General features: G+C 45.5%; 1 protein-coding gene across 1 annotated transcript; it reads right to left on the reverse strand.

The window, feature by feature from the left end:
* Positions 1-7,906: 7,906 nt before the first annotated feature.
* On the reverse strand, positions 7,907-27,434 carry LOC134513830 (protein ELYS-like; the record flags this gene model as incomplete). The annotated part of the gene is made up of 24 exons (XM_063331004.1): positions 27,314-27,434; positions 26,341-26,594; positions 24,436-24,616; positions 23,420-23,627; positions 22,587-22,703; positions 21,536-21,620; positions 18,389-18,536; positions 17,606-17,738; positions 17,337-17,518; positions 16,894-16,955; positions 15,933-16,061; positions 14,099-14,189; positions 13,921-14,010; positions 13,618-13,758; positions 12,735-12,839; positions 11,866-11,959; positions 10,794-10,917; positions 10,616-10,672; positions 9,688-9,834; positions 9,409-9,596; positions 9,095-9,239; positions 8,868-8,999; positions 8,131-8,278; positions 7,907-8,043 (listed from the first exon to the last, which is right to left on the reverse strand). Coding segments are annotated over exons 1-24 (3,219 nt in total), but the record flags the coding sequence as incomplete, so codon positions are not given.
* Positions 27,435-27,642: the final 208 nt, after the last annotated feature.

Genomic DNA, 27,642 nt, shown 5'->3' on the forward strand with positions numbered 1-27,642 from the left:
GCACTTTAGGAGCCAAGTTCACTCCCTGAGCAGGCAGGAAACTCACCCAGAAAAGCAGGTGGTGTTCCACCAGCTTCGAGAGCTCAACTGCCTTGCAGAGACAACCAGCAAGCATAAGAGGTGGCACAAGGAAGGAGGCAGGACCACGCATCGGGAAGAAGGAGAGGGAATTTGTCCATCTCCTTTTTGTGGCAGTCAGCCCGGGCTGCTAGCTCATACCCGGGTGAAACGGCACACTCAGTTTGCAGGGAGGGCTAAAAACCCCTTCACTTTTAGAAAGGACACCACCCAGGACACAGTCAGGCATCTTTTAAGGCAACTTTTAACTCCCTCTTGCACGGAGAGACTCCCTAGCTCTCTGGGAAAGGCTGCAGCTGACAGGCGTCGTTCTTTCATTCCGCCAGAGGTGGAAGCTAAAGTGATTTCAGGGAAGGGTTATAAAAGGGTTTATAAAAGTTATACCAATTTTTGAATTGTTGTTCATGACTGGTTCCATGACATTTTCCCCAGAGAAACAGGAAGCAACTCACAAGCACTGGAGGAGCAGCAGATGGAAAAGTCACTTTCTGCACTCTCGTAGTCGTCAGGTTCAGTGAATTTGCACTTTGCCGGATTTTACTCCTGCAGAAAGAGGATTTAGCGAGTGAGTGAGCAGGTGATTTAGGGAGTACCACCGGGTCAGGTCTTTCCCGCTTAGGCAGAAAGCCTCCCCGCTCCCGGCGGTTTAGGCAAAAACCCTACATTTCATCCAAGCCCTAAGCTGTAGTCTAAAAAGCCACCAGCGTGACAGAGACGGTCTGTACCAGAATCCTACAATCGGCCTTATTTCACTCAAGTGCAGCCTACAGATTGTCTTGCCGAGTTTGTGCAGATGCTCCACAAGCACAAAGCTACAGCAGAAGGTGAGACGAGGAAAGCATTTCAGCTCTCTACCCCAACAGCCCCCAACAGCGAAGACCCTGTGTCTGATGCAGACCACAGATGTGACATCCCTCTCCATGAAAAAACAAACAAAACCAACACAGATCAGAACTTGACGCTGGAGCCACTTTACCCAGCTACCTCCTGCGGTTATTCCCCAACACGACTATACTTCCCTTCAAGAGTTGCAGTCCCCGTCTACCGTGGCGAAGCTCGCAGCAGTTCCCAAAGGCACTTCTGACCTTACGCTCTTTTTTACCTTGCTCGGTGCACCTGGACAGACAGACGTAGGCGCTGAGTGTCTCAGGACAGAACATACACGCAGCCTTCCCAGCACAGGGAGACAGTGGTGAGCAAGGCACTCCCAGCACACCACACCGCTCGCCTCTCCCAGCACGAATTCCAGAATCCCAGCACCAATTCCAGAATCCCAGCATCACAATGAAGAGAAAGGCCTTCCAGAATCACTGGAGGTCCTCTGGTCCAGCCCCCCTGCTCAGGCAGGGTCACCTACAGCAGGCTGCCCACGACCGTGTCCAGGCGGCTTTTGCCTATCTCATTCTGAAACATACTTTGACAAAGAGCAACCTGACAAGCCCAACTGCAAATGCATTTGCAACACGTGCAACAGGCCCGGCTTGTTGGTGACTCTCTCCTGCCAATTTAAGGCTTCTCTCCACCACACAAGTCAAGCAATACCACACCAGCAAAGCCTTGTCACCATTAGTTCTCTAAAACTGTATCCGACAGCTTCCTAGGTAGAAGGCACAAAATTAACAGAAGCCTGATTATGTTCGTTTCACTGTCTTAACAAAGCAAACCCCAGGCAGATCAATGCAGGAAAACCAGTTGATGCAGCAGGTGAACAAGAAGCTGTCCTCAGCAGAACAGGGTACGGTACTGTGTGCCCAAACGCCTGTGCCAGCTGCCAGCCAAGACCGATACAACCATCCAGAGGGAGCACCTCAACGACCCCGGTTAGCCATACACCCCACACAGGGCTCAGCATTCCCGACAGAAATTAAGTCCCTAATTTTTATCAAACCCCCATCATTTTATCAAACATGATCAGGAAGCAATTATTAGATCTGAAAGACTGACGCCACGCTTCCTTTCTATTGGCAGAAGTTCCAGACCTGGAGTCACGGTTTATTAAGGAAGGGCAGAGAGGGGCGTGAGTAACAAATCTTAAAGATGACAAAAAGGGGAAAACATCAGACTCAGAAGACCAGAGGTTCATGGATCTGGCCGCAATGCCCGTTACTGGGAAACTCGCCTGAGCCACAGCAACGTACTGGTGCTCCCACTCCTTCCAGGCTTCCTCCGGACGGGACTCCCACATGGCCTGTGTGCTCCGGATCCGCCACTCATTCCCAGCCAGCAGAAACTCTTCTCCCTCCTGCCTGCAATAGCCTTACTTACACTGGGTTTGGGCTTTTGTCTTGATCAGCACTTGATAAGGGAACTGACTCTGAGCAACTGGATGTGCCCACGCCAGTGCTGCAGATGAGGACAGGGACCATTTCTCAAAGGCAGAGCTGTCTTCTTTTCTTCTCAAGTTTTTAAAAGCAATGTGTCTGTGGAGAAAAAAACCAAACAGAACACCTTTGAAAAAAAATCCCAAGTCACAGATATTAAGTACTACTCCTGTATAGCCAGGAGCTGCGCTGGAAAACCCGTGATTTCAGCAAAAATCCGGTACTGGTAAACCACTCTTAGAAATCCTTTTGCTCTGAAACAGGATATTTCACCACATCATTCTAGTAAGAAACCATTTGCTACAGATAGGAGGATTTTAAAAAATTTAAAACGGTGTTTAAACTTTGAGAGAAACTAAGGGATATTTTCAACATTTCCTACTAAAACTGTTTTCTCTTATCAGAGAAGACTTTCTAAACTCCATCGTAACATACGTTTCAATACACCATTTTATTGTATTTTTGTTGTATTTTCCCCTAGCCAAATGTGCACGAGGAAACCGCTAGCAGACCTCAGGGTGGGCTAGCCAGTGAGCAGGAGGAAAAGCCACCTCTGGAAAGATGCGGTGTCTCAGCCAGAGGTGAGAGACGGAGCCCAGAATTGGGGCACAGACGACAGCTGGGCTCAAGGCTCTGCTGATCCTCTGGGGCTCTGCAAATGTGGCTGCGTGGGGGAACCTGCAGAGTGACAGCATGCCTCTGGTGTCACTCGTGAGCTTCAACTGCAACAAGCCAGAGAGGCGGCTTTCTGTGAGCTGCCCCAGTGCAAGATGGCAGGTGGTAAAGGCACGGCCCCGTCTCTGGCAGCCTGCGTAGCCAGCCGCGTTGCTGTCGTGCATGTGTGTGGTGCACCCTCAGCCTTGCTACTGGCCTGACCTGCAAACGGGAAAGCAGCAGCCGCATCCAAGGGTCTGGGACAGAGACACCCCCAGGTCTGGGGTGCACCAGGCCGGGCTCCTGCCGCCAGGAAGGACGAAGCCCCGGCTCAGCAGATTTGTAACAACCCTTCGCTACTTGGCAGACACCGGCATCAAGCTTTAAGCTTCGCAGTATTAAGTTCACCAATGCCAAAAAGAAACCTGTTCTGTACCAGGAAGACTACGGAGAAGAAGTAAACGACTCGTGAGACCCTATGGATTGGTTTCTGCCCGTAGCTTGTTTTCCCCACCAGAAATCAACAACAAAGCTATTTACGAGTGGTTACATGGGAACTGATGAAATTGCAGCAAACAATTTTATTGAAATAACAAGCCTGAGAGTAGTGTTCCACGAGGGGAAGTTCTGATGGGGGATTAAACTGCTCGGTTATCCTCAGACATATTTGCACACCGGGCATATTCTTGCAATACGATGCATGGCTTTATCCAGTGCACTTCCAAAAGGAGAGACGAATTTTATTTCCACCGGTGGAGGTGACCAAGAGCCTCCTTTTCTTGTGGTCCTGAAAAGAAAGAGAAGTATCAAATTGATTTTTTGATTACCAACAGTATTCAGTAGAGGAAAACGTTTTGCAATGTTGGAATTACAAAATCGATGCCAAAGAATTATTTATGGGCTTCTTTGAAGATAGGGTCAAGGCAGAAAACATACAGAAACAAGCTTCCTTTTGCTTTCGTTCCTTACCAGACTGTCCCAAGCATTCTCACTCAGTATTCGCGTGAGCTTTTTGAGCGCCCCCACGCCCTGATTTTAAGAGGCAACTCTCCCCAGACGGTTTTCCAGAAGGAACCGGAAAACATGGCCAGAAACAAGACGTTCTCTTTACTCGTCATCTGACCCACTCCTGCCTTCTATGGGGAACTAAAGACCGTAAGAGCGTGGTTTCGTAAGGTGGAATGACAGGAGAGCACGCCATCATTGCAAAGAGTAGCACCCACTTGGCCTTTCCTAGCCCCTCCCTCTTCTGGTTCCAATAGAAAACTGAACCGTGAAGTGGGGAAAACGGTGCCCAGGAGACCAGCAAGCTGGACAGGCTCGCAAAGTCAGAGCAGAACTGTACCGCCAAGTGAGGAAGAGCAAGTGAGGTGGCCAAAAGCTGAATCGCTACCGTTGTTTCTTAATGACTGCAAGCTGGCTCTGTTCAGGGGAAGAGTGGGATTCTTTCCCCTTCTCAGACACTTTTTCAAGCATTTCATGAAGAAGTTTCGCACTTTTCTCATTTTGCTCAGCTATTGTCTTAGTCATTTTCTCCACCGCCTCCGGGCCGGAGCCGTGGCGTTTGCCGGGGCCCGTGTGGGGGCAGCCCATGCCGCTGGCGGCGGTGTCCCTACGGCCGGGCCGTGGCTTTGGCCTGTATGGGCGGAGGCGTGGCTTTCGCCGGGGCCTCTGGGCGGCGCAGCCGCCGTGGGCCTGGCCGATGCCGGGGCCGGTGGGGGGCAGCCGATGCCGCTCGGGCTGGTGTCGGGGCCGGTGGCGTTGTTTGTGCCTGTGTTGCGGCTTGGGCAGTCACCTGAGTTGTTTGAGTTTCTGCTGTAGCTTTCCGTGGGGGGGTTGTCTGAATTCCTACTGCAGCTTTCGGTGGCAGGGCTGCCCGAGTTTCTGCTGTCTTCGGCTTTGGCCCCGGGGTCTGAGTAGCAACATCACATGTCACATCATACTCACTCCTGCACCGATATTTAACAATAAACCAGCCCTGCAACACACTCGGGAAAACCGACAACAGGATCACGTACGAATGAAAGTAACCTTCACTCTCGAAACGGCCCGAAGGTTTCTCATCCCGATTCTGTTACTGTCGCTTTGGCATCATCACCGAAGGGCAAAGTCAACTTTCCCCAGGTACGACCAAGAGCGTAATGAGGAAAAGAATCCATCCCGAAAGTGTAATTAGGAAAAGCCTCCATCACGAGATGCCCAAGATAGGCAGGCAGAACCGTTATCCAAGCAATTATTTTATACCTCTGAAGGCAAACCCACGCCAACGTGGCACGCTTAGACCACCGCGTCCAAACACAAACGAGAAACAGGCCATGCAATATATTTGACCGCTTAAACCCCACTGCATCCATTAACTTCATACAAAGCTCTCTAAAGGCACGATACCAGATTTCACGTAAGACCGACATGCTGTGAACTCTCTGTTCTCCCTGAACAAGCTGGAATTCAAACTATTCAGGCAATCTATCAGAGCTGCGTTCGTGCCCCACGTCGGGCGCCAATAAATCTGTCGTGGTTTTGGCCGAATTGGCCAATGGCCGGCGACAGATGCTCCCCCCCAACCTCTCGTACACGGAGACGAGGAGGAGAGGTAGAGAGAGATTTACGAGCTTAGGAGAAACTAAACTGCTTTCATGAAATCCTAATAATAAAATAAAAAGGGAAAGAATGAAATAGATACAGTCCATACAAAACTGGACGAAGCTCCCAGGATGACGTCACCGCACAAACCTCAAATCTCAAATTCTCCTAATTCCGAGTGTTCCTGCAGGCAGGCAGGTGACGTTACAGAAGGCCTAACATAGCCGTTTAAGACCAAATGCAAGTCTGCCATTCTGATTTGCAGTTCCAGTTCTCAACGTAAGCAGTTTGAGCAAACTCTATAAAACTGCAAGTGTAATCACGGTCTGTAAAGCCTTTAACTGGAAAAATCACTAACTACAGCCCACCTTACTCCATCAGTCCACGTGGGGTTCCAGTTCTCCTTCCTGGAAGATATTCTGGGTTCCTTTGCTCGTAGAGGAGGGCGAACTGATCATCCCGGAGATGCAGAGGGAGCTGCTAGGGGTGCGGTGCGAAGGCTGGGTCTGAGAAAGGACTCAGGAGGAAAAAAGACAAGATCCTGGGAGGGCACGTAGCCAGGACAGCTGACCCAAACTGACCAAAGGGATGTTCCATACCCTCTGCCGTCTGCTCAGCTACAAAAGCTAAGCGAGAGGAGGAGGGCTGGGGGGCATTCCTTATTACAACGCTTGTCTCTGAAAATTACTCTGAGGTGTAAAAAGCTCTCCGTCTCCTTCAGCTGCATCACATTCAACAATGTTTATTGACAGTCAAACAACATGCTGACTATGACTCTGGAGAATCCTAGCTGTATGGACGATCGCCCGATGGATGTCCTTCACTTTATCCTGGCGTTGCCGGTGCTGCTTCTGAGGTTGGTGACTTAAGCGCACTATCTTCCACCACCTACAGTTAAAAAAAAGCCTGTTAATGCAATAGTCATTACCAAACAGACTGACTTCACACTCACACAGATGAAACTGAGGACAGTGAAATGCCGCTTTTCCTTTCAGATCACTGCTGGGTGTAAAGTCAGAAACATACAGTGTACTCTCTGCTACCGATGACAGCCTCTGTGTTTAAGGGACGGAGAAGAGAGTGTTCAGTGTACGCCATCGCGTGCCCCGTTTCTGGTATTTCTGTTCCTGACTACGATTTGCCACCACTCCTGGACAAAGTGAGCAGTTTTACAATGCGAGCTGTAGCCACAACTGGCAGAAATCATCCCATTGCAGTACTTCCTGCACTGACGACAAATGCCCACACGGCGACCCACTCTGCATCTAACAGGGTAAAAGGCAACGATGAGAGAAAAGCTGAAAGTTCCAGTCGGCAACACTTTGTCCAACTGGCCAGCCCTCACATCCGACAGCTCAACCCTGCACTTCAAGGAACCGCTTGGACTGCCTGAGACAACACAGTATATTCTAAATAGCTCCACCTCGTCTTTTCCCGTTCCCTGTGCTGAGCAAGTATTCGTTCCTTCTAGATCCACGTGAAGATACTCGGGGTTTTACGGTGAGAACAAAAGCAGTAACCGTTACTTATTTCCAGGGACTCGGATGGTCGGGATAATTGAATCCATGTGTAAAGACCTTTGCCCAGCCCTCTAAGTTGCAGTGCTAGCCAACAACGGCAGAAGGAAGCAGCCCCTCAACAGCAGTCTCCATAGAATCAGCTTATTTTCTTGCCTCCCACCTCGTCAAAACTTGCTAAAGCGATATATTATTAGCAACACGCCATGCTTCAAAACTAAAGTCAAGAAATACTAGTCTGCGTAAACTTTCCTTTTATGCTTACAAATCTACGAACAAGAAAGCAGTAAGCAGTTTGTCCTAAATTCAGTGAGGGCCCACAAGCCAAAACCAGGCGCTTACATCTACATCAGTACCCACCAGTTATAACGAAAGCAGAAACACCTTCACTGCACTGCTACGGGAATGACTGCGGAAGCTTTGTGACCTGCTGCCTTCTTCCCAACCCAAATTTTCCATTGACTCCCAGGAGGGATTTGCGTATTCCCAAGTCCAGCCCCGTCTTCTCTACAGTGTTGTCCTAAATCCCAAAGCCGAGACAAGCTGAATAAGTGAATGCATCTAAGGTCTCTTCTTGTTCCTGTCTCTAGTGAGGGACTGGCGGGTGCTGTTGAAACCCAACTGCTTGCTCTCCTGTTTGGATCTCAACAGGTCCCATTTTAGAAACATCCTCAATTTTAGAAACATCCTGCTGAAGAAACAGCACGTTTAGCAGCTATAAAAACGACAGCATCTTTAAAATCCACCTTGTGAGAAACCGGTTTTCTCCTTCATTCCTGCCCAGGATTCTTTAATTCTGGACAATATTTTCGCCAGAAAATTTGGTCTTCGACGCACATTTCCTGCTTTAGCTTGTTTTCTTACTGGAGTTAATGGCTTTGGTCTTGAGACTGGAAAGCAAGAGGGGGAAAATTTCAGCCTGGTGTCATCCAAGTGACAGGGAATTCTCCCCTCTATTTCCCCCCGCTACAAGTTACCTTCTCTTGAGGCCAGTGCAGGCAAATGGTAAAGCTTGGCTCTCTCTACGGCCAGCTGCCTTTCAATTCGTGGAAGGATCTTGCCATATTGGGCTAATAGAGAATTTCTGGCAACTGCTCTGTCGGTCAAGCGATGATCGCCGTCGTTCTGATGAAGGAAAAGCGGAAAGCAAAAGCTTAACTCATTACAAGAAGTTCATTGCACAGACCTCTCCGTGCTATTTCGCATTAGTGAGCCGATTTCCTCTACGGGTGTGGGAAAACACCTCCACTGCACAGAACAGCGGCAAGTTCTACCCATCCGCACACACCGATTTCACCTGGTACTTTTAGCAAAGTGGAAGGAAGACTGGAATAGCAACAGAGCCTACAACTTGAAGTTAAAACAATGCTGGCACTCTGCAGAACCTTCTTCTGATACGCCTGTTATCACCTGCAATTTTCTGATATCACCTGCAATTTGCAAACGACTTACTACATAGCAGGCTTTCCCTTGTTCTTCCTGAAACGCCAGTGCCCTGAATATACGGGACAACTGGAAATTACCCTGGACAACATGATGTGAAGATTAAAACAAGCAAGAAAAAGCGACCTACGCACACCACCTGGCCGCATGACAGTTTTCAAATGCAGGACCTACGACTTCCAAACCACCTTAGAAGTTTGAGTCACTGGAAAACTATGATTCCAGAAAACAGCAAACGCGTCACAAATCCAGAACACAAGTTCACGCTTACCATAAGATTGACATTCATGGATTGATTCAGCTCTAGTGCTGCAATGTAGTTGGCACGCTGCAGATGGTAGACTAAAAGGAATTCTTGATTCTGAACACCAGCACTGGTCCTTAAAAACTTCTCCAAACACTCCTATGAGAAAAAAAAAATCATTCCAAAAATCTGTTATGGCTCTGCCTTTTCTCTTTTCAAAGAGACGATGAACATTTTTCCTTGCTCCCACTTACTTGTTCGGTGTCTGTGAAGGGCAGCTTCAGCAAGTCTTCCATCAGGCCCATCTCCCGGCACATTTCGTACATGTGTTTTAAGAGGTCTTCTAAGTTTGCCTGAGCGGCATGTTGGTGCAACAGACCCCAAGCCTCCACCATGCACCTGTAATTAATGTTTCAGACGTAAAGGCATGTTAATAGCATAACCAAAGAGATGCCCCAAGAGTCTTGTACTCAAAGTTTAAAGGAAACTTAGGGGATGATGATTTCTATTCTTTGTTCTCCATTTTCACAAGATTTGCGTGACAAAATGGTGGGGTGTATTTCTTTACCTATTGGAGAGCAACACAGTGAGGAGAAGCTGCACTTCCCCGCTGCTTGCCGTGGGTGGCCTCATCAGCTGGATGTATCTGAGGGCTTGCCCATGCTCCCCTTGGCACAGGAGGGACTGAATAATTCTCTTGTGCTGCCATGACGCCGTTTTGATTGTAGCGGGATGAAAGAGCAGGGCCAGTGAATTCTGTACAAGTTAGAGATCGGGTTTTAAAATCATTTTCTAGATTATAGCTTTGTACTGCCATGTATCTCTAACTCAACTCTACCATACTTACTTCGTAATCATTGTGATCTAGAAGCCAAAAACCTTCAACAAGCTTAACAAGTCCCCAAGGCATGCCAAAGGCAGTTGCAAAGGAGTCGACTGAAGTCTCTGTCTCACTCGGAAAGGAACGCTTGATATCCAGCAGCAAGTAAATTGTCTGACATCAGGTATCTCATTAAGGCTAATCAGTTTGTAAGACCAAAACTTTATCACATTACCTTTAGAAAAACATAATGAAGTAAGAATATAAAAGTGGTAGGAAGCAGAAAATACATTCAAAACATTGGAGCATCCAACGCTCAATTATTACAGCAAATAAATTCCACAGTTGGGTTTTTCCCTCATGTCCAGCGTCTATAAAACAGTGTAAATTGTGGCATCCTTACAGTACAGCTCAGCTCCGAATGATTAAAACTGGATTTAAACCAGTATGCGGGTCACTCATTGGTAGCGTCATTTTCTCTTTCTGACGTCCGTTTTTAGGGACATCATCTAACAAGACAGCTCTGGGCTATAAGCGTTTCTAAGCCCCTTGCTCTCTAGGCTCCCCTCGCGGGTTAGGCAACAAACAGCAAAAGCAAGGCTGTGTATTTCAGCAGCTTAAAAATTAAGTTTCTGCCCCATGACTTTTCTCTTCTCCCTGTTGCTTATTCCGTGTGCCCGCACTTTCAACGGAACCAAAGCAAGCACCGTGAGCTGCGCTGGAAAACCCGTGATTTCAGCAAAAATCCGGTACTGGTAAACCACTCTTAGAAATCCTTTGGCTCTGAAACAGAAATTGTTTTATAACCCATCATGGGTGTTTTAGAAAATTTTAAACGGTGTTTAAATTTTGAGAAAAACTAAGGACAAATGTTACGAAACAGGTCGGCGACCAACACTGAAGAACATTTATGTGCATCCCCTGGAGGTGTAATAAAAATAACTAGAAAGGATACAATTGCGTGTTTGCAGTTTTCTTCAATGTTTTCTAGCAAATAGAGATCCAGCAGTGCCTGAAATGAAAAATTAAAAGTTCTGAAAAAACGCCTGTCTTCCCTAAATCATTGGCTTTTGGGTGGGGTTTGGCGGGGAGGGCGGCCGTTTGTTGTTGTTCTCAGTGAACAGGACACTCACATGCAAACTGGCAGGCGGGTATTTCCCAGTTCCTCCTGCATCTCTCCGCCACAGCTTCTCCACTTGGTCTCCTAACTGGGAAACCATTCCATCAACCATCAAGCAGTCCGAGTCCCATTTTCCTCTGGAACAAAAGGTAGCAAGGATTTGGACAGAGTTAAACACTAATTCCAGCCTCCCGGTGTAACGGCTTTCCTCCAGTCTTCTGCTGACTGCAGCCCTGCCCTTTCATCTCCCGATGGCACAAAGCAGAAAAAGGACACTAGAGGCTCTGCGCTTCGAAGGAACACACGAGCCTGTATGTAAGTTACTTGAGAAGTAAGCCAAGGAAGATGAACTTTGAAGTCAATACCTCCTACCCTGCAGCTTCCACCTTAACTCACCTTGCAGCCTCTTGGTCACAGTGCCATCGCCGAAGCTTGGTCAGCTCTTTATTCAGTTTTCAGTACAATTTCCAAAGAAAAACCTATTATCGGCTAATCCAAGGCATGCCGCCTATGTGCTAGGCAGCTAGTCCAGGAAAGAGAGCTGACGTTAGCAAGTGACTTCTATCCGACAGCCAGCAGAGTGCGAGGCGTGACAACTCCATGTAACTCCAACCATCTTACGAAATCACACCACGTACTTGGGAGAAGGGGACTTAGGCCAATACAGTTATGACCCTCTATTACCAGTCAAGGACGGAGATGATTGTTTGTTAAAAAACACGCTTTCTTCTGCTTCCAAAACAATTGTTCTGTGAACACCCTGCTTTGCTGAACTGGAGGTGACTGATCCTGTCCTAATCACATGGCCTTTTTCAGTAGTCAGAAATTATACACATTAGCCAATGAATAAAGTAGACTCCCGAAAAATGATGATACCAACCAATGGTACTAAGCAGAGGTAGATAGCACCGTTTTAACACAGGAAAGTAACCTCTCTGTTCAACAGAACACACGTGTCACTGAAGTCAAGAGTATTGCTGGCAGCGGCATTACGCATAGCCCATGCAACTGTTGAGATAAAAGCCATTCCCTTCCACTTCTGAATTTGCCGTGGAAGTGTTCTAGAGTCTTCCTCTAGCTCTTACCTTGATAAACGCTCAAGTTTCTGTCGCTGACCAGTATAGCAGCTCTCAATCAGAGGATAATTGTAGAAAGGTCTTGACAAACACGTATCGTCATCTACAGGCAACAAAGTAGAAGCAAGTTAAAGCAGTCATATCACACTTGTAAACGAAAATTTTTGCCTAAAGAGACAGAAGATCGTACAAGCTAAGCATCAAGAAGCCTCCAACTCTGAAAGAAGCCAATCCTCTTTCTGCCTTTGCTAAAAGAACTCTAAGAGACAAGACTCAATTCCTTCTTGCCCCAAGTGCCGTTTCAAGGTTACAGTTCACGCAGCATTCACAACGTGTAGGGTAAGCTGAAGTTCACTATAAAAAAAACCACCCAGTTCTCAAAGGGAATGGTTTTAAAACCATTGTTTAAAACAATTGTTTGTGAGACAATTAAGGCTGACAATGGAATTTCTAATCCATCCAACTAAAGAAGGATTTCCAAGGTGTACTTTCTCCTCAAGCAACTGATAGAAAGTTCAAAACATGCAGGTAATGCTCTCACTGTAAAAACAAGCATTCCGGTACTTGTTGTTTAATAGTACTTTGTTTAAAATCTCAAGTAGTTCAAGCTGTGGACACAAGCAGCGCCTTGACGTCAGGGGTCCATTGCTATTCCTAAAATCCACCCAGGAAAGAAACTGCCTGCCTCATTCTACGCCGTGTACTTGACAACCCAGCAAAATCTCAACTTCACCCACAGAACTTCAGCACACCCTGCCACTGAACCAGCACGACTTCTTCCTGACGAAACCGTTACAAAAACATGGCTAAGCATGCGTTCGTGGGAGTCACTCACTGGATGGTCGCCTTGTTACAAACGTATGACAGGTCACGCTTACCTAAACCCTCTGGAAGGAGACCGGATCGACAGAACCAGATGACCACTCGTGCATACAAAGAAATGAGGCCGGTTACCGCTTGCTTATTTGTCACGTCTGCAAAACCTGAAAAAAGGCAGGAGATGATTAGCGTTATGCAATTCTGTTCATTTTCACAAAACTCCCTTCATCCTACTAAACCAAAAGTATAAAAATAGCACATTAGAAATCTTTGTCTTTGCGTTTTTCATGCTGTATCGCTTTCTTATTTGAAGAAAAAACCCACTATCACCACCAAAACAAAAAGCAACCCCTATAAAGAACTAAACTCACTAAAGGCTAAAATAAAAAAAAAAAAAAACAAAAACCCCAAAGCCTGAACTACTAAATGCACGCAGGAATAAGACATCTGTTTCTCACGTAGCAGAGATTCTTCTGATAGCAAAGGGATATTCTTTTCTTTTCTCAATAGGCCAAGAACCATTTCTAAGAGAAAAAGCTGTAGAAACTCAAGTAACTTACTTTGCATGTTACTCGTTTACGCTTCCTTCGTATTGTTTAGCAATTTGCAACACGGTGTCTGCATGCAACTAGAACTTGCTAGCTAAGAACTCAAAGGAATAATTTTCAGCAATACCACATTCGGTTGCTGTAATTTCAGCCCAGTTGCCTACTAAGCTTCTCTCTGGATGTAGCCTCCCCCACCCCCTTGCATGAGCTCCACCATAAACTGTTGCCCTGAACTCCATGCGTGTTTTCTGGTGGTCCCAAGCGCTCAGCTTTAAGCCCCTTCTCCCAGCTAAATGTGACTGTCTTCCAATCCTCAAAAACAACAAAAGCCCATGTTGCCACAATTCCAAATCTTAATAAAACATACCAAAGATTTTGTAGCACTACTACAAACCTTTTCCAGTAAGCTCTTGTGCTTCTGTGAGAAAACAGTTTAAGACCGTGCTAAGGTTGCTCAAAAGCAACTGGCAGCGCTGGAGAGACTGTAATGTCTGGGCGTCAATGAAGTTGCAAGAGCCATCAAACAGCGGAACACCTTTTCAAGAATAAATATTAAATCGTTAGCCGACAGAGCAATTCCAGAGTTTCAAGGCGCACTTCAAGGACCGCGTGCAATATCCTATAGCGGCGTATTACTGAGGAAGCTCAATCAGAAAGAACGACTTTAGGTTTGCAGAATGACTACACTAGTACTCACAGATTTGGTCAAATTCTTCCTTTGTAGAGATCACTTGGTTCCATGTCCACTCAAGAACAAACCGTAAATTACCAGCAGACCTTGGCTGCTCTTTAAACAAAGAGAACAAAAAAGAAATGAATCAACAGGCTCCAACTCAAAGAGGTACCACGTAAAAAAACAACGTTCCAAGTATTACCTTCAGATATCCAATGTTTAATGCATCCAGTCAGAAGTCCCACAGAACCTGTCTGGACAGCAGCTGACAATACTGCTTCCAGCTGCTCCTCCTAAACGTAACAGACAAACTCAAATGAGAATCTTACCTACTTGCACCATGTGAACCATCAACAGTAAATGTTTCTTTCTAACTGTATACTCATTCAGACATCACAAAGTCAATCAGGACACAGGCCAGGAATGCCACGTCCTTTCTCTTAATTCCAGCCACAGGCTGGACTGCTCACTGCTCTGAGGAACACATTAACACACTTCTCCTCTGACATTTCAACTTACTGCAGCCTAATTCTAATCTTTCTTCGCGTGCCTCTGCATTACAGTCTTCACGTACTGAGTTCCGACTTACTACGTCCAGAAACATCCTCTGCTAATACGCGTTACACATCTGTGCAGATAAGTTTGCCATCAGGAACACAGGAAGGGGACAGGACAAACACAACTGTGCAACGTTTGCATGGAAACAGTGAAGCTACGGCCAAGCAGCTTTCTAGACCATAAAGACATGAAGCAGTTCTGACACCCAAAACAGTACGTTGGAATTTTGTAACGTGACAGAAAAGAAGCAAAACATTTACATCCTAATGGCTTAAATGTTAGGCTCTTCAAATACTGTATTATAGTGTAGTGGTAATCCTTACAAGGATAAATCACGGGTATGCACAGACGCGCGATATTAAGTAGTAGCTTATCTCAGCTGGTGTTCTCGTACTTCTCTCAGGTGAGAGGACCCTTCATAAGTTTTTACTTTGGTTTTTGGGATGGGATTTGGTTGGTTGGTTGGGTTTTTTTAAACACATTCAAAAGTATCTTTCCCCTCTAGGCAAAATCATGACATTCAAAGCGACTTCTACACATGTAGAACACACATGTGATATTGCCATCTTTTTCTGAAAACTGGTTTCAGACAAGGAAACACACCATTGGCCAGCTTGCCAAGAAATGTCTTTGAGCTACCACACTGTGCAGAAGCGTTCATGTCCTAACACACGTCCACAAATGTGGTGACGAATGCAGGAGACAGGAAGAGGAGGGCAGCGGGAAGGCTGCTCTCCCCTTCCTGCTGATCGCTCCAGGGAAAGGTTGGTGCATTGCAAATGGAAAACCTATGGCAGGGGGAGTGAAGTCACTGTGGTGGCATAAAGCACATAGAAGGTAGCGAGTGTCATGAGATAAAGGTGATTAAGGTGTTGCAGCTGCAAGAGGGCAGTCTCAGAGCAGCAAATTGGGCTACTGCAGCACAAGGCAGAGGCTACAGAGGTGAAGATCCGCCCGGAGAGGATGCAGAAAAGCCTACCGATGAAGGGAAAACGAGGGCAAGCCGTGAAGAAATTGCCAGGGAGAGCTGACAGCAGTAATCCTTTACCACAGCCCACTTCCTTGGAAGCAAATGATCACGTACAGTGACAGTGCAGCAAGCCGACGTCTGCAAGAGCTCGCATCCCAGGGAGACGCCCCCATCGTCGGCTACTGCACTGAACCACTGCTTTGAGAAACTGACAGGGATGGGGGTTACTCTGGGGGACACATGCGTTATGTTGGGCATGACCAGCACTGACTGCACGCTTCCTTGTGCGCATCTGTGTGTGGCACCGAATTAAGAGAGGGGTCTCTAAAGCCAGATCTCTTAGGGCTGTTCCCAGTCAAAGTCACTACTTTGGATCTAAGGATACGGTTACTTCTGCTAGCTCAGGTCACGCCTGTATTTCAAATTGGAGTATCGTGTCTTGTAGCCCCTCCAGCCCTGTCAGACCAGATGGATGTATTTCCCCCTTGATTCCCTCATAGGCACTCACCTGACTCAAACTGGATGGCTGGACGTCAACTGGTCTTGGAGACAGCAAGCCAGCTACAAGACACCTATTGTAGCTCTCCTGAATGGCTTCCCATATTGAAGGGCCAGATTTCTTCAAAAAATTCAAGGTCTGAAACATCGATCGAAAACGACAGATTAAGACAGCATTGTTATTCCGTCACTACGCTTCTGGATAACCTCTAAAAGGAAGAATCTAAATGTTCACTGACACCGTCAGACAGCCTGAACCACTAAGATGCTTTAGGTTAGCAATCTGCGTAATTAAGTCTTTTCTACCTTCTCTGTCTATACACAGGCCTTGCTCTTTCCCTCAACACTGACACAAAATACATTCTATGTAAGCTCAGCTAACATGCAACTTCACGCTTTGGAAGATCCTTTCTATGCCTATTCGTATGGAAGCCGATTCATGTTGGAAACATTTAGTGAGCTGAAACTTCACTCAAAATTATCTGTCACAATCTGTGCCGTGGCTCAGAAGTTATAATTTGGCCGAGTTTGGGAGAAAACAAAATTTTCACTCCTCAAACAGTTATGTCATTTTTCATTTTCTCCATTCCCTCCTTTTTCAAGAGAATTGGGGATCAAAACTCTAACTCAAGACTATGCAGGCAGTTCGACTGAGGGGCAATAAAGAAGTAACACCTTTCCCCGCCTTCTACAGTGGTTTTGTTCTTGCTCCTGGAGCAACGTTGCATTCCTTTCTAGACATTCAATCCCCGATCGTGCTTCAAGAGGAGACAACGGCAGTTGTACAGTCCCAAGAGGGGACCTAAAACATTACCATTTGCATACAACTGGCGACAGGATACAATTGCAACTATGCGTGTGGACGGGCAGGATGAGCATGAAACGGTCCCTAACACGGAAAGCAGTGCAACAGAAAACTTAGAAAAGCTACATCTCCTGCCACTCGCAATAAAGATACAGTAAAAGATCACCTCCTTCTGGAAGCCGGTGCAAGTCATGTGAACGACTCCGGAGGTCAGCAAGCACGTACCATCTGCAGAAACAGGGAACGTTTGACAACCTTCCGTACTCTCACAGTTATGGCATGACCACTTTACATTTTTTACACACCGGTATCTAGAAACATATAACTGAGTGCTTTGAGCTTCAGTTCACAGTCATTTCAGGCTATAACCAGCACCACTTCACCGGCTACATTACAAAAGCACCAAAACTCAGCCGGCTGTCAGATATGTTCCACAATAGTAAATACCTTGTCAGTACAACGTGATCAGAGTTGGGTTTGGGGGGGACTGGGTGTTTTTTTGGGTTGGGTTGGGTTTTGAATGACAAACAATGACTGAACAAGAGAACCAATGAATGGCATTTGACCGCATTTTAAGCTTATCACTCTCAAAAGCAGTGAAATACCTACCAAAGTTATAGTTGCCTGGATGAAAAAACCGCTCAGGTGGTGGATAAGAAGGAGGAACTCCCCGACTTAGACTCCGCTCATGGACCAGAATATCCAAAAGGAGCTTCGGAGAAGTCACGCTCCCTACGGTATCCAGCGACCACAGTGCAAAATAGGGGCACTCATGAGGGAATTCTTCCGGCCTTAAAGAAAACAAGCGCGTAAGCTAAATGCCGACATTCAAATGAATTATTGGCAGGCATATGGAAAACTACTGAAGAAAAATCTACCTTAGCGAATCTGGCATTTGAGCAGAATACCAGCGATTAATGTCAAATACACCCAGGTAAGTAGATGGTTTTCCCTGACCGTACGTATTCACTTGCCAACTGAAGATCGAGACACTGGTGTCAGGAGACGTGACTGTAAAAGACAAGACGTTGTTTCTGACTTGTAGAAAATACGATAGATCCGATAGTTTTAAAACACCACTTTCTATTTTGGCTTCATTCTCTTCTGTCACTCGTGAAACACAACACTTCCTAAGAGTGATTACAGTAATTACGGAATAGCAAACATCTCTGTGATAGGTTTCAGTCACACTGCCCCTTTTTCTTGTCCCCTCGTCCAGATCACTGGTCAAGATACTAAAGAGAAGTGGCCCCAGTGCAGTGCCCTGGGGAACAGCACTTGTGACGGGCTACCATCTGGATGCAGAGGCGGACATCGGTTTGAAGAAGGGAAAAAATTCTGGTAACATTCCTAAGCAATGGAGAGTTTGAACTTCTTGTTCAAAGATGGCAGCTGGAGGAGTAAAACGACTGACCATCATCATACAAACGGCCCCACCATACATCGCGATAGCATGTCAGCAAGCATAAAATAAAACCCACTTTTTCCCTTAAAGAAGTCCCACATAACTTAAGCATCCATTTTTTCTTCGTAAATAATCCCAACAATCTAGTCTATGCAGCTAGGCAAGACTTTCAGACTGTGGGGACAGAACAGCATTCGTTGCTTAGGTTCCAAAAGCACTTCTTTTAAAATCACCAAACACGGACATCAGAACAAACCTTCATTTACGCTATCCTCTCCGTCAACGTCGCTGCGGAATTTTTCGACAGTCTGGCAGCTGATTAATTTAGTACTCATCTGGCCTCTCAAGGGAAAGACTCCACCCGTGAGATCTAAACTGAACTTTTCGCCACAGTATTGCAAACCCTGGGGGAAAAATCAGAGAAGACAGCAAAGGTCATTCTAAGATAAAAACATACATTATGGCTAAACATGAAAGACAGTCTAACAGAATAGGCTTATTATACTGTGTATTTCGCATGAGCCTCTTTCTGATGGTAAATAGAAACTACGCCTGACATGCAAGAGAATGCAGTGTCAAATCGTAACGGGTAAGTTTGGCTGTAAAGGCTTTGCACTTTTTCAAAATTTAGAATTTCCCTAACATTCTTCAGATCTAAACATGTTTTGCAGAATTCCTTGCGACATCCAAGAATGTTCTTTATAAAAATAAATATATCGCTACAAAGAGATATCTAAAATGATGCAACACACATGCATGCAAAGCTCTTTGCTCCATGTCTTGATTGCAGAACTGATGAAGTTAGAGAAGCCCCAGCAGCTAAAGCTGTCAAGAGGTATTTTCTATGGGCACACCACCAGAGTGACCGTGCACCCCTCTCTAGTTACTGTGAGAACTTCATACTGATTAGCAATCTTCTTTCAAGCCACGTAAGCTATGACAGCTCCTCCTCTCATCTTGTCAGAGACTAACGGGTGAAATACCCCTCAGCTCCTTCACCAAGCACAGCCAACAGCAAAAGGGAAAACCAGAAAGGACACGGGGTGCACGTGGCCAAGGCTTTTAGCATCACGAATTACTACACAGTAAACAAACTAATTTTGAGATACACAGAAACCCCGGCACGATTGTGTTGAACCTCTGATAGTGCCATTTTTTAAGTAAGCATGAAGTGAAATACCGTCTTTCCAAATACAGCATTCATTCAAACTGTCTACCATACAACACATGAATGGGTGTACTGGGGACAAATAGCAGCTCTATAATTAAAAAAAAAAGAGGGAAAAAGAAACCCAACCCACACAACCCATAAACTGATAACGCCACATTCTACCCAGGTTTCCTAAACTTGCAGAGCTCTGAAACGAACTGGCATGAAACCACACATTCCCGTATGATCTCATAGGATACATCTAATTCACCTAATCTGAGAAGAGGCGAGCTTTCTCTTAATGATTCCAGGAAGTGTTACAAATAAATATGAAGGTTGTCTAAAAAGAAAAATTAAATAATTAAAAAAAGTCTTTCATAACTAAAAAGAAAATGCTTCTGAAGCAAAGCAGTGCATTTTAAACTTTCCACGCCGGGCAAAGTCATTCTAAGGAACTCCATTGTATGGGAGATGTTAAGTAATGACTCCATTGACTAGCAAAACACAAAAACAAGTTTTCAAACGAGATGCACTGCTCAAACTCTGATATCAAAGTAGAGAGTGTATACTCTGCCCATCCGCAAGCATTGTGCAGAACGAGGGTAAAGATGCGCTCTACGATCGTGATTTGATGCACCAGATTTAGCAACTGCTGCGACAGTACAAAAAAGGTCTTTGGAAGCATTACTTAAACATACCTTTCTGTTTAATTACTTAAGCAGACTTAAACCAGCCTTGAAGGCAATGGAGACGAGAGTTTGACACGCATATAGAAAAACACAGTACCACATGTTCCATAAGTCCTATTTGTGACTCTTACCATGACACACAGTCAAAGAGGCACTGCTTCATAGCCTCAAACCTAATTCCTGGAACAAAAAGCACTGCTGTATTGAAAAAGTCTTTTGAGCTCCTATGAACTCTATCCAATGAACAAGGATCAACAGTAGATTCCTCCTTCTTTACTCAAACTTGGCCTAGCAAACGGGAGACACTTAAATTTTCTACCCCTGAAGATGGACAAGAAACTTGACTCAGACAGCCATGCAGGCAGACAGTCATGTAGTACTAACCAATCTGTGACTACAAGGAAGTGTTCTGAGACTAAAAGTATCCGCTGTGGAGCACAGGTCCCGCACATCAACAAAGATAAAGAGATAGCATCCAGCACGCGATGAATCCCTGGAAGATCCTTCTACTTGGTCACCGTGACAGATAATGCATTTTAAAGAAACACCACCTTTTCCAAACACCTAACCTCTATCTATGCAAAAGCAACAGTGCCAAATGAGGAAGCACCTTTCCTACACATAAGCAAAACACTCAAAATCTAAATTAATCCAAAAAAATCAAAAGGCACAGTCCCTACAAAAACCAGCGTACCACGATACAAGAGTCACCCCTGTTTCGTTCCATAGCTATTGAGAATATGCAAGAGAAAGTACCAAATCAGGAGGAAAGACGTGCTCTGAACTAAGATTACTGTCCCCTCAAAAAGATTTTGGAAGACTTCCAGGCGTACAACTGAATGGAATTACACATCTAACAGATGCGCCTTGTCTCTGTTAGCTATCTGAGATACAATGATACCTCACATCTGTATTTTGAACGCATCCTCCTTGGAGCCAGATCTAACATTTAGGTACACTCTACCAAATTACATATTTTCCTGGCTTTAAGAGTAGATTGAATAGGTCACCCAGCCAAAAAGAAGAACGAGTTATCTTTACAGCTACTAAGTGTCAGGATCAACACTGAAGAGACACTGTAGGTGCATTTCATGTGAGAAGTCCGGCTGACAAAGCTCTAAGGGAAACCAAGAATATAAAACTGAAGATCAGCAAAGACTAGAGTATGACTGTATTTTAAGAAAGGGAGAGAGACAGAAGCTTCTTCAAGTCCGAAGCTTGGTTAAACCAAGCGATTCAAGGCCCAATCTTCTCTTCCTACATGCCATTCGTTTGGTATTTCAGAATAATTTTATTTGCAAAAGCCGCGTCCTCTTCAGGAATTTCATTTATACGGGCTCTTTGCAGATGGATCTAGCTGGAACACACGACACTGCAGTATAAAATGGTACGCCTTCTTTCCAAAAGGTATGGACAAAGGCCGTGCCCAAGAAGACTCAGCAAAACATGATTATTTTTTCAGCCAGCTCTGAAGTTTGATGGTAAATCTCACCCCTGTAACTCAACTGATACTCCCTTAGAGAAAATTACTATTGTCTGCTTTTCCCACGCGTGCACCTCTTACCTCATACATGACTTGTCCTGAGGCCACGCGTTTTCTGTCGCCAAACGCTAACTGCAGCAGGTGTAAACTCACCACATCACCTTCACTGAAAAAGGGATAAATTATGAAATTTGGTTACAAAGCTGCTTTATAGTCCTCATCGTCGTGTTAGTAGACCTAAATGTTTTCCTAATAGCATGCTCCTGCTGAAAAGAACACCACCTCTTCCCAAAACATGATCATCGGCCACATTTAGCCACTGAAACATGAAGGAGGGCGTTTTGACACTAACAGCTTCAGGGGCAAAAGCCAACCGTACAATTGGAAAGCTGTAATATGTTGTATGGACTAAGAATTGTTGGAAATAGTTCTTCACAATGAAGAGTTCTCCATCAAAACTGCTTTGAAGTCAAATTTTAAAAGACTGCCACTCTACCAACAGCTGAGCTGATGGAATCGCTTGCTGATGCAGACAGAGAGATCTCTCTGCCCTTCCCTTACCACCAAAGTTCCCCTCCCCCTCTTGCACACTCTGCACCCTTCCAAGTCCGATTTGATTCAGCAGAACAGCAGGAACCCATTGGCTTTTCTGCTGAATCGTTTTCTGCCCGGGGAGCTGCACTGCCTCACCAAGGCTCCACAGACTGCTGACGCTGGCACAAGGCCATCGGCAACACTGTCACCGCCGCCTTTAGGGGCGGCAGGCTGTTGTGTGGGCACGTCTGGTGTTCTAGATCTGCAGCCTCAACTGCTCCTAGTGGTATTTTAATACCACGGTGTGACTATCAAACAAATGATGAAGCGGTCATCGAGGAACAAAAGCAAACCATTTGAGAATGCGAGCAGAAGAATATGGCCACTGTTGCTTTGCCTTCTGACAGAAGGCAGGAACTAGTAGGTCCCTCTTCACGTCTGGTAAATCCTGTAAAAATTGCATTCTAAGTTTAACACCTTCCGTACCGGAAAGAATCGCAGACACACAACAAATACACATGTTCAACTGTATGGGAACAAATATCCTTAAAAAAAAAAAGAATTAATTCAGTGGCTGATAGTTAAAGTTTTTATTCACCTTTCCTGCGTAGACTGAACAGCCCACAAGTAGCAACAATTGCGAGGATCATTCTCAGGCTCTTGAAAAGTGACAGCATAGACAGGAATCCTCCCTCCTTCAAGCTGAGAGTGGTGCCTACAGGTTTAGGGGAAAAAAAAAGCAAAACGAAAAAGAAAAAAAAAGGTGAGCCTAGTGGCCCAAACACAGGTAGTTTCTCGTTTCGTGGACTACGTCAAGCATTGTTCTTCCTGACTTCTGAACCTTATTTGTACCTCCACACTCTACTCTTGCCACCTAATTATTCCTCCACTGTCTATTTATGCATCCAACAGCTCCTGGGGAGTCAGTGCAGATCTGCTGAAGGGAATCCCGACCAGAAGTTAGCCAAATATTTCAGGTGAGATTGCTCTTTCGGCCAAAGCTGACATGCAGGAAAGAATACATTTTTAAGGCACAGGTCAGCTATTGAGTTTTCATGTCTCACTAGTTTCACCCTGGACACTTTAGAGAATATCGGCACCAAAATCACATCACTGACATACTTCAGCCTTTCAGTGGATGCCCCAGTTGCAGTAACCGGTTCTGAAAACCCCAGGAAGCATGCTTCCCACAATTCCTCAATCCACAGGCACAATAAGGAAAACAATCCTAGTCCACTGGGGAGAAGGCGGACCACTTGATCCAGGTATGACTGAAAAGTTATGTCAGAAGAGGATTTCTGAACTTGCCAAGATTATACTCATACTCATGTCAGTCCCTGAAAAAGTTCTCTTTACATCCACATGCTTCCTTAAGCAACAAATCGAGAGCCCCACACCTCCAGGCATGGCCAAGTGTAAAGGCCTACTTACTCTCTCTTCAAAGTTTTCATATTCCAGAGCGACAGGTAGCCATCCGAGAAACCCACAACGAGCTGGTTGCTTCTGCTTATGTAGCACAGGGCTGATACTGCTGTTCCGGAAGCATTTTGTAGTTGAAAACAGAGATGTCTCCCTTCGCTGGTCACAGTTTCTCTTCTTTGTGCAACTTCAGCAGGATTTTTAGTGACAACTTCTAGATCTACACACACAAAACCAAGCAATAAATGAATACGTTATGCCATTTAGGCTGCATTTTAGGCACTGACGTGACAACCCCTATCATCTAATGCTACCGTGCCAGGCAAAATAGCCATTTATGCAACACTTTTTTTTGCCATTTCCATTACTTATGTCTTCAAAGAACATAAGAACTCTCGGATCAGACAAGTATTCTCACTCACGTTTGAAAGCTAGGTAAAAACGCAACCTTAATAACGTAACCAAATTCTTCCTGGACTCTGAAAAGCAGGAGTTTGGGCCTCGTGATGAAATTTGAAGTGGCACCTCGTGTTTGAAGTGGCACCAATTGCTGAAGCTGCTGTTGTAATAGCCAAAACGGTGTATGCAATCTGAGTACACCTATTCGAGATTTCATTCATCCAAATGCATGGGTGTTGGTAAGTGGGGTTTATTTTAAAAAACAAGCCCAAAATTTGCCCCAAGTCAATTAACACAAGCAGAAGAGCATTCCCGGGAAACAGGGCTCCTCCAACACAACTTCCTACCAGGCGGCCGCACCGGCTCACCTGGCAAAATTCCTACACCTCTCTGGCAAGAATCATAGTGGCACAGGGATCTTGGCGGGAGGGGGCATTTACAACACTGCGAGGAGCAGTCAGACGCTCCCAGGTTTAATCAGGTCAGGACTATACGATGTCAAACTGCCACCTGTAACCAGTCGTCAGAAATGTCTGACACAAGGGTCTTCAAAGTGGGATGCATACTGTTTCGTTAGAAGACAGAAGTTTTCTTGCGTTTAAATTCATGTGGAAAAACTGCAGGCTTACCCAATGCTTCGATATCATTCTGAGTGCAGGAGCAATCATCCAAACTAAGGTCAACCAGAAGCAGATGGCCAGCATCTGTAGCCACTGCTGCCACCCCAAAGAGCCATCGCAGACTCTGATGGAGGTGCTGAGTGCTCACGCTGGGTCCTCCGTGATTCGCTATGGGTTCTATAGCGGTTACCTACAGGAAAACTACAAGTTACTATTTGAGCTCTTTGACAAGCTCAATAGAGAAAGTAAATACAGGAGCATCAAAGCATTGTTTGCCATTAGATCAAGAAAAGAGACAAAGACAAAAAAGCCCCGTACAAAAACCTGTTACTGCCTTCCATTTACTAGATTTCCTGCGGGTAAGTGACTTAACTTCAACTTACATGGGGCATTCTATTAGTACAGCTTAGCAATTTCCATTTCCTACTTCGCAGTAATTAACTGGAGGAAAACACAGAAAATCAGTTATACGCAAGAAACTTTATCGTATTCAAGGGGCTTAAGACAGACAAACACAACTACATCGAGGTCTCCCACCGCTCACAGCCCACCAGCACCGCGGTACAGTCTATGCCTTCTTTGACAAACGGGCGTTAGGATAAATCAGGGCTCCAGAGTCAGACGAGGCAGCGGCCAAGTTGCATGGGAGACACACCATTTCCATGGGAGCGAAACGTATTTAGAAAGCGTTGAAGGGAGAGACCAGCTTAGTAAAATTCACACTAGTCCGCATTTAGAAGAAAAGTAACAACCACATAAAGGAAAAGAAGCTTTAAATGCACACCAGCGCTTTCACGAATGTTGAGAAAAATGTTAAAAGCCAGCCTAAAGCAGCAGCTTCTCAGATAAAAAGGTGACTCCACCTAAAGGAGGAAGCGCACACTGCTCTCTCACGTGCCCAGCAGTCTGCACGCAACTGTCTCACAAGGCGAAGACAGACCTTTCAGCACACGTTGCAGCACATCCCAGGACAACACTGACTGCTAGAGCAGAGACACGAGCACACAAAGACTCCTGCGCTAAAGCTGCACGTATTTCTCTCTCTCAGTCACCCCAATACGAATGCTTACTACTAGTCATCACACTGTAGCATTACAAACAAACAAAACTCCACCTGTATTCTAGCAAGTCAAACCAAAGCAGCTGATGGAAAGCTGGCTAAGAAGTTAGTTAGTTAGTTAGTTAGTTAGTTAGTTAGTTAGTTAGTTGTTGCAGATTCTAAGATGATAAAAATGAATCTTGATGTTCTATTGACTGCCACCGATTCTTGTTTACATTAAGATAAGAGGCTAGGGGACACACATCATTTGAGTTTCTGGGTTACAGAAGACAGAAAACATCAGCAACATTACACCAGTGTGTCCCATCTACACAAACACACTAGTCAGAGAGCAGAGATTCAAGGACTGCAGGCTGAAAGGTGACCTCCCAACAATCTGTCAGATAACTCACTAGAGGCTCTTTTTTCCTCTCCTAAGTCAACAGAAAAATGTGTTCTCCTCAGCCTGCTTGCTAGGCTGAGATTCAAGGCAATGTGTCGAAGTCATTTACAGCACAACTATGGAATTCTGAGCCATTTTAAAGACGGTATTTCTGATGGAAATCAAGCAATTAGGGCCAAACAAAGGTGCTTTTCAATGCCTTTTTGCGGAAGGAGAGAATCAGGTAACTCTGTGCTCTACAATAAAACCAGAAAACTTGTTTTACTCTCAGTAAACTCCAACAATAATGGCACATTAAGCCCAAGATTTTACAGCAACACCGTCTTGACTGGATACTCTCAAGTGACAGGATGTTAACGCACGATAGAAAAAATACCTCCTACAAAGAGACGCTCCAAAGCTTGTCCTAAAACAGGCCTACGCAGCACCTAACAACATCAAAGCTTCGTTTCTCCAATTAAAAAGTACCTACCCTCCCGGGAAGAACAACTGCTTTAACCACTCTTGAGAGTCCAAGGTCGTACAGACAGAGAACGCTTCCCTCTGCGTCTTCCAACCCAACCAGCAGTCCAGTTCTCTTCTCCCAGGAAAACTCCTTCACCACACGAACAGTGGGAGGCTGTTCATTGACTCCACTGAAACGGTACGCAGAGAGCCGCTCTCCTGTCACACAGTTCACCACCTCAAGGTGAGGACCACGTGCCAACCACGCCAGGCCGTTTCTCCCTGTGAGAGAAAAGAAAGAGGACTGAAGCAAATGTCCAACGGAAGACTGAAAACAGCTGAAAAAAAATCACAGTGCCTGCCCCTTTCCTTCAATAAACGTACCTAGCAGAGGAAGACCGACCTACCTCATTCTAGTCAATGATTCAAAATCACCCGTTGAAATCCCCAAGCAATCCCTCCTAAAATTAACCACCTTGTTATTTTGCATTTCTACTTGTCATTCCCGCACCGAAGAATCTGGGTTGTTTGCGATAAAGATGACAAGGTCCTGATCGACAGCCTTTATACCATATTCGCCTTGGTTTTGCTAGAAATGATCTAAACGCATATGGGAATACAAGTCTTAGAGCGTAGAGGAAGAATCGAAGGCATTTTGTTTCACTGAACTACTGCCAGCCCAAAGGAAGTATGAGCTCAATTCCTGCATTTACACTCAGGTAGATAGATTCCACCTGGTCTTAACAGAAGCCTAGACCTCCAGATAGGCACCCAGCTCTACTGTCACATCACCTGGAAAGTCCACTTCAAAGTTTAACTATACTCACGTTTTAATATTAGCATTTGTCATCGCTGAAGCACCCTTTTTGTTCTCTCTCTCTAAACAGGATGCCTCTTAACAGCACCAACCTGACACAGCTGATACGATGACCTGAGGCTTCAGGTAGCCTCCAGGCAAGAACAGCTTTGTACCGAGACCAAATTTAAAGGAAAATGCTCACCTCCAGAAAACCTCCCGCACAGCACAGAGCCGAGGGTTCCCTCATCTTCCCCAAGTGCCTGAAGAGTCACCTCTGGAAACTGCAGCAGACTGCTCGTTACCTCAGCTGTTAGGTCTTGCATTCTTCACTGTAAATACAGGAAAAAATTGCACAACTAGACTCACGTCAGCCAGAACTATTCTTGAGAGTGACAGAAGTTTCATCAGTATGCAGTGAAAAATCCCCTAGACATCACCTCTAGCTCTTTTCCTTGCAAATAATGGCACTCGGGAGACTTTTTGCTCTCCCGGCAGAGCAAAAGGAGAATCCTTTGCTTTTCTGATGCCTGT

The sequence above is a fragment of the Chroicocephalus ridibundus genome, chromosome 3 (assembly GCF_963924245.1).
Source record: "Chroicocephalus ridibundus chromosome 3, bChrRid1.1, whole genome shotgun sequence".
In the NCBI taxonomy this organism is placed as follows: Eukaryota; Metazoa; Chordata; class Aves; order Charadriiformes; family Laridae; genus Chroicocephalus; species Chroicocephalus ridibundus.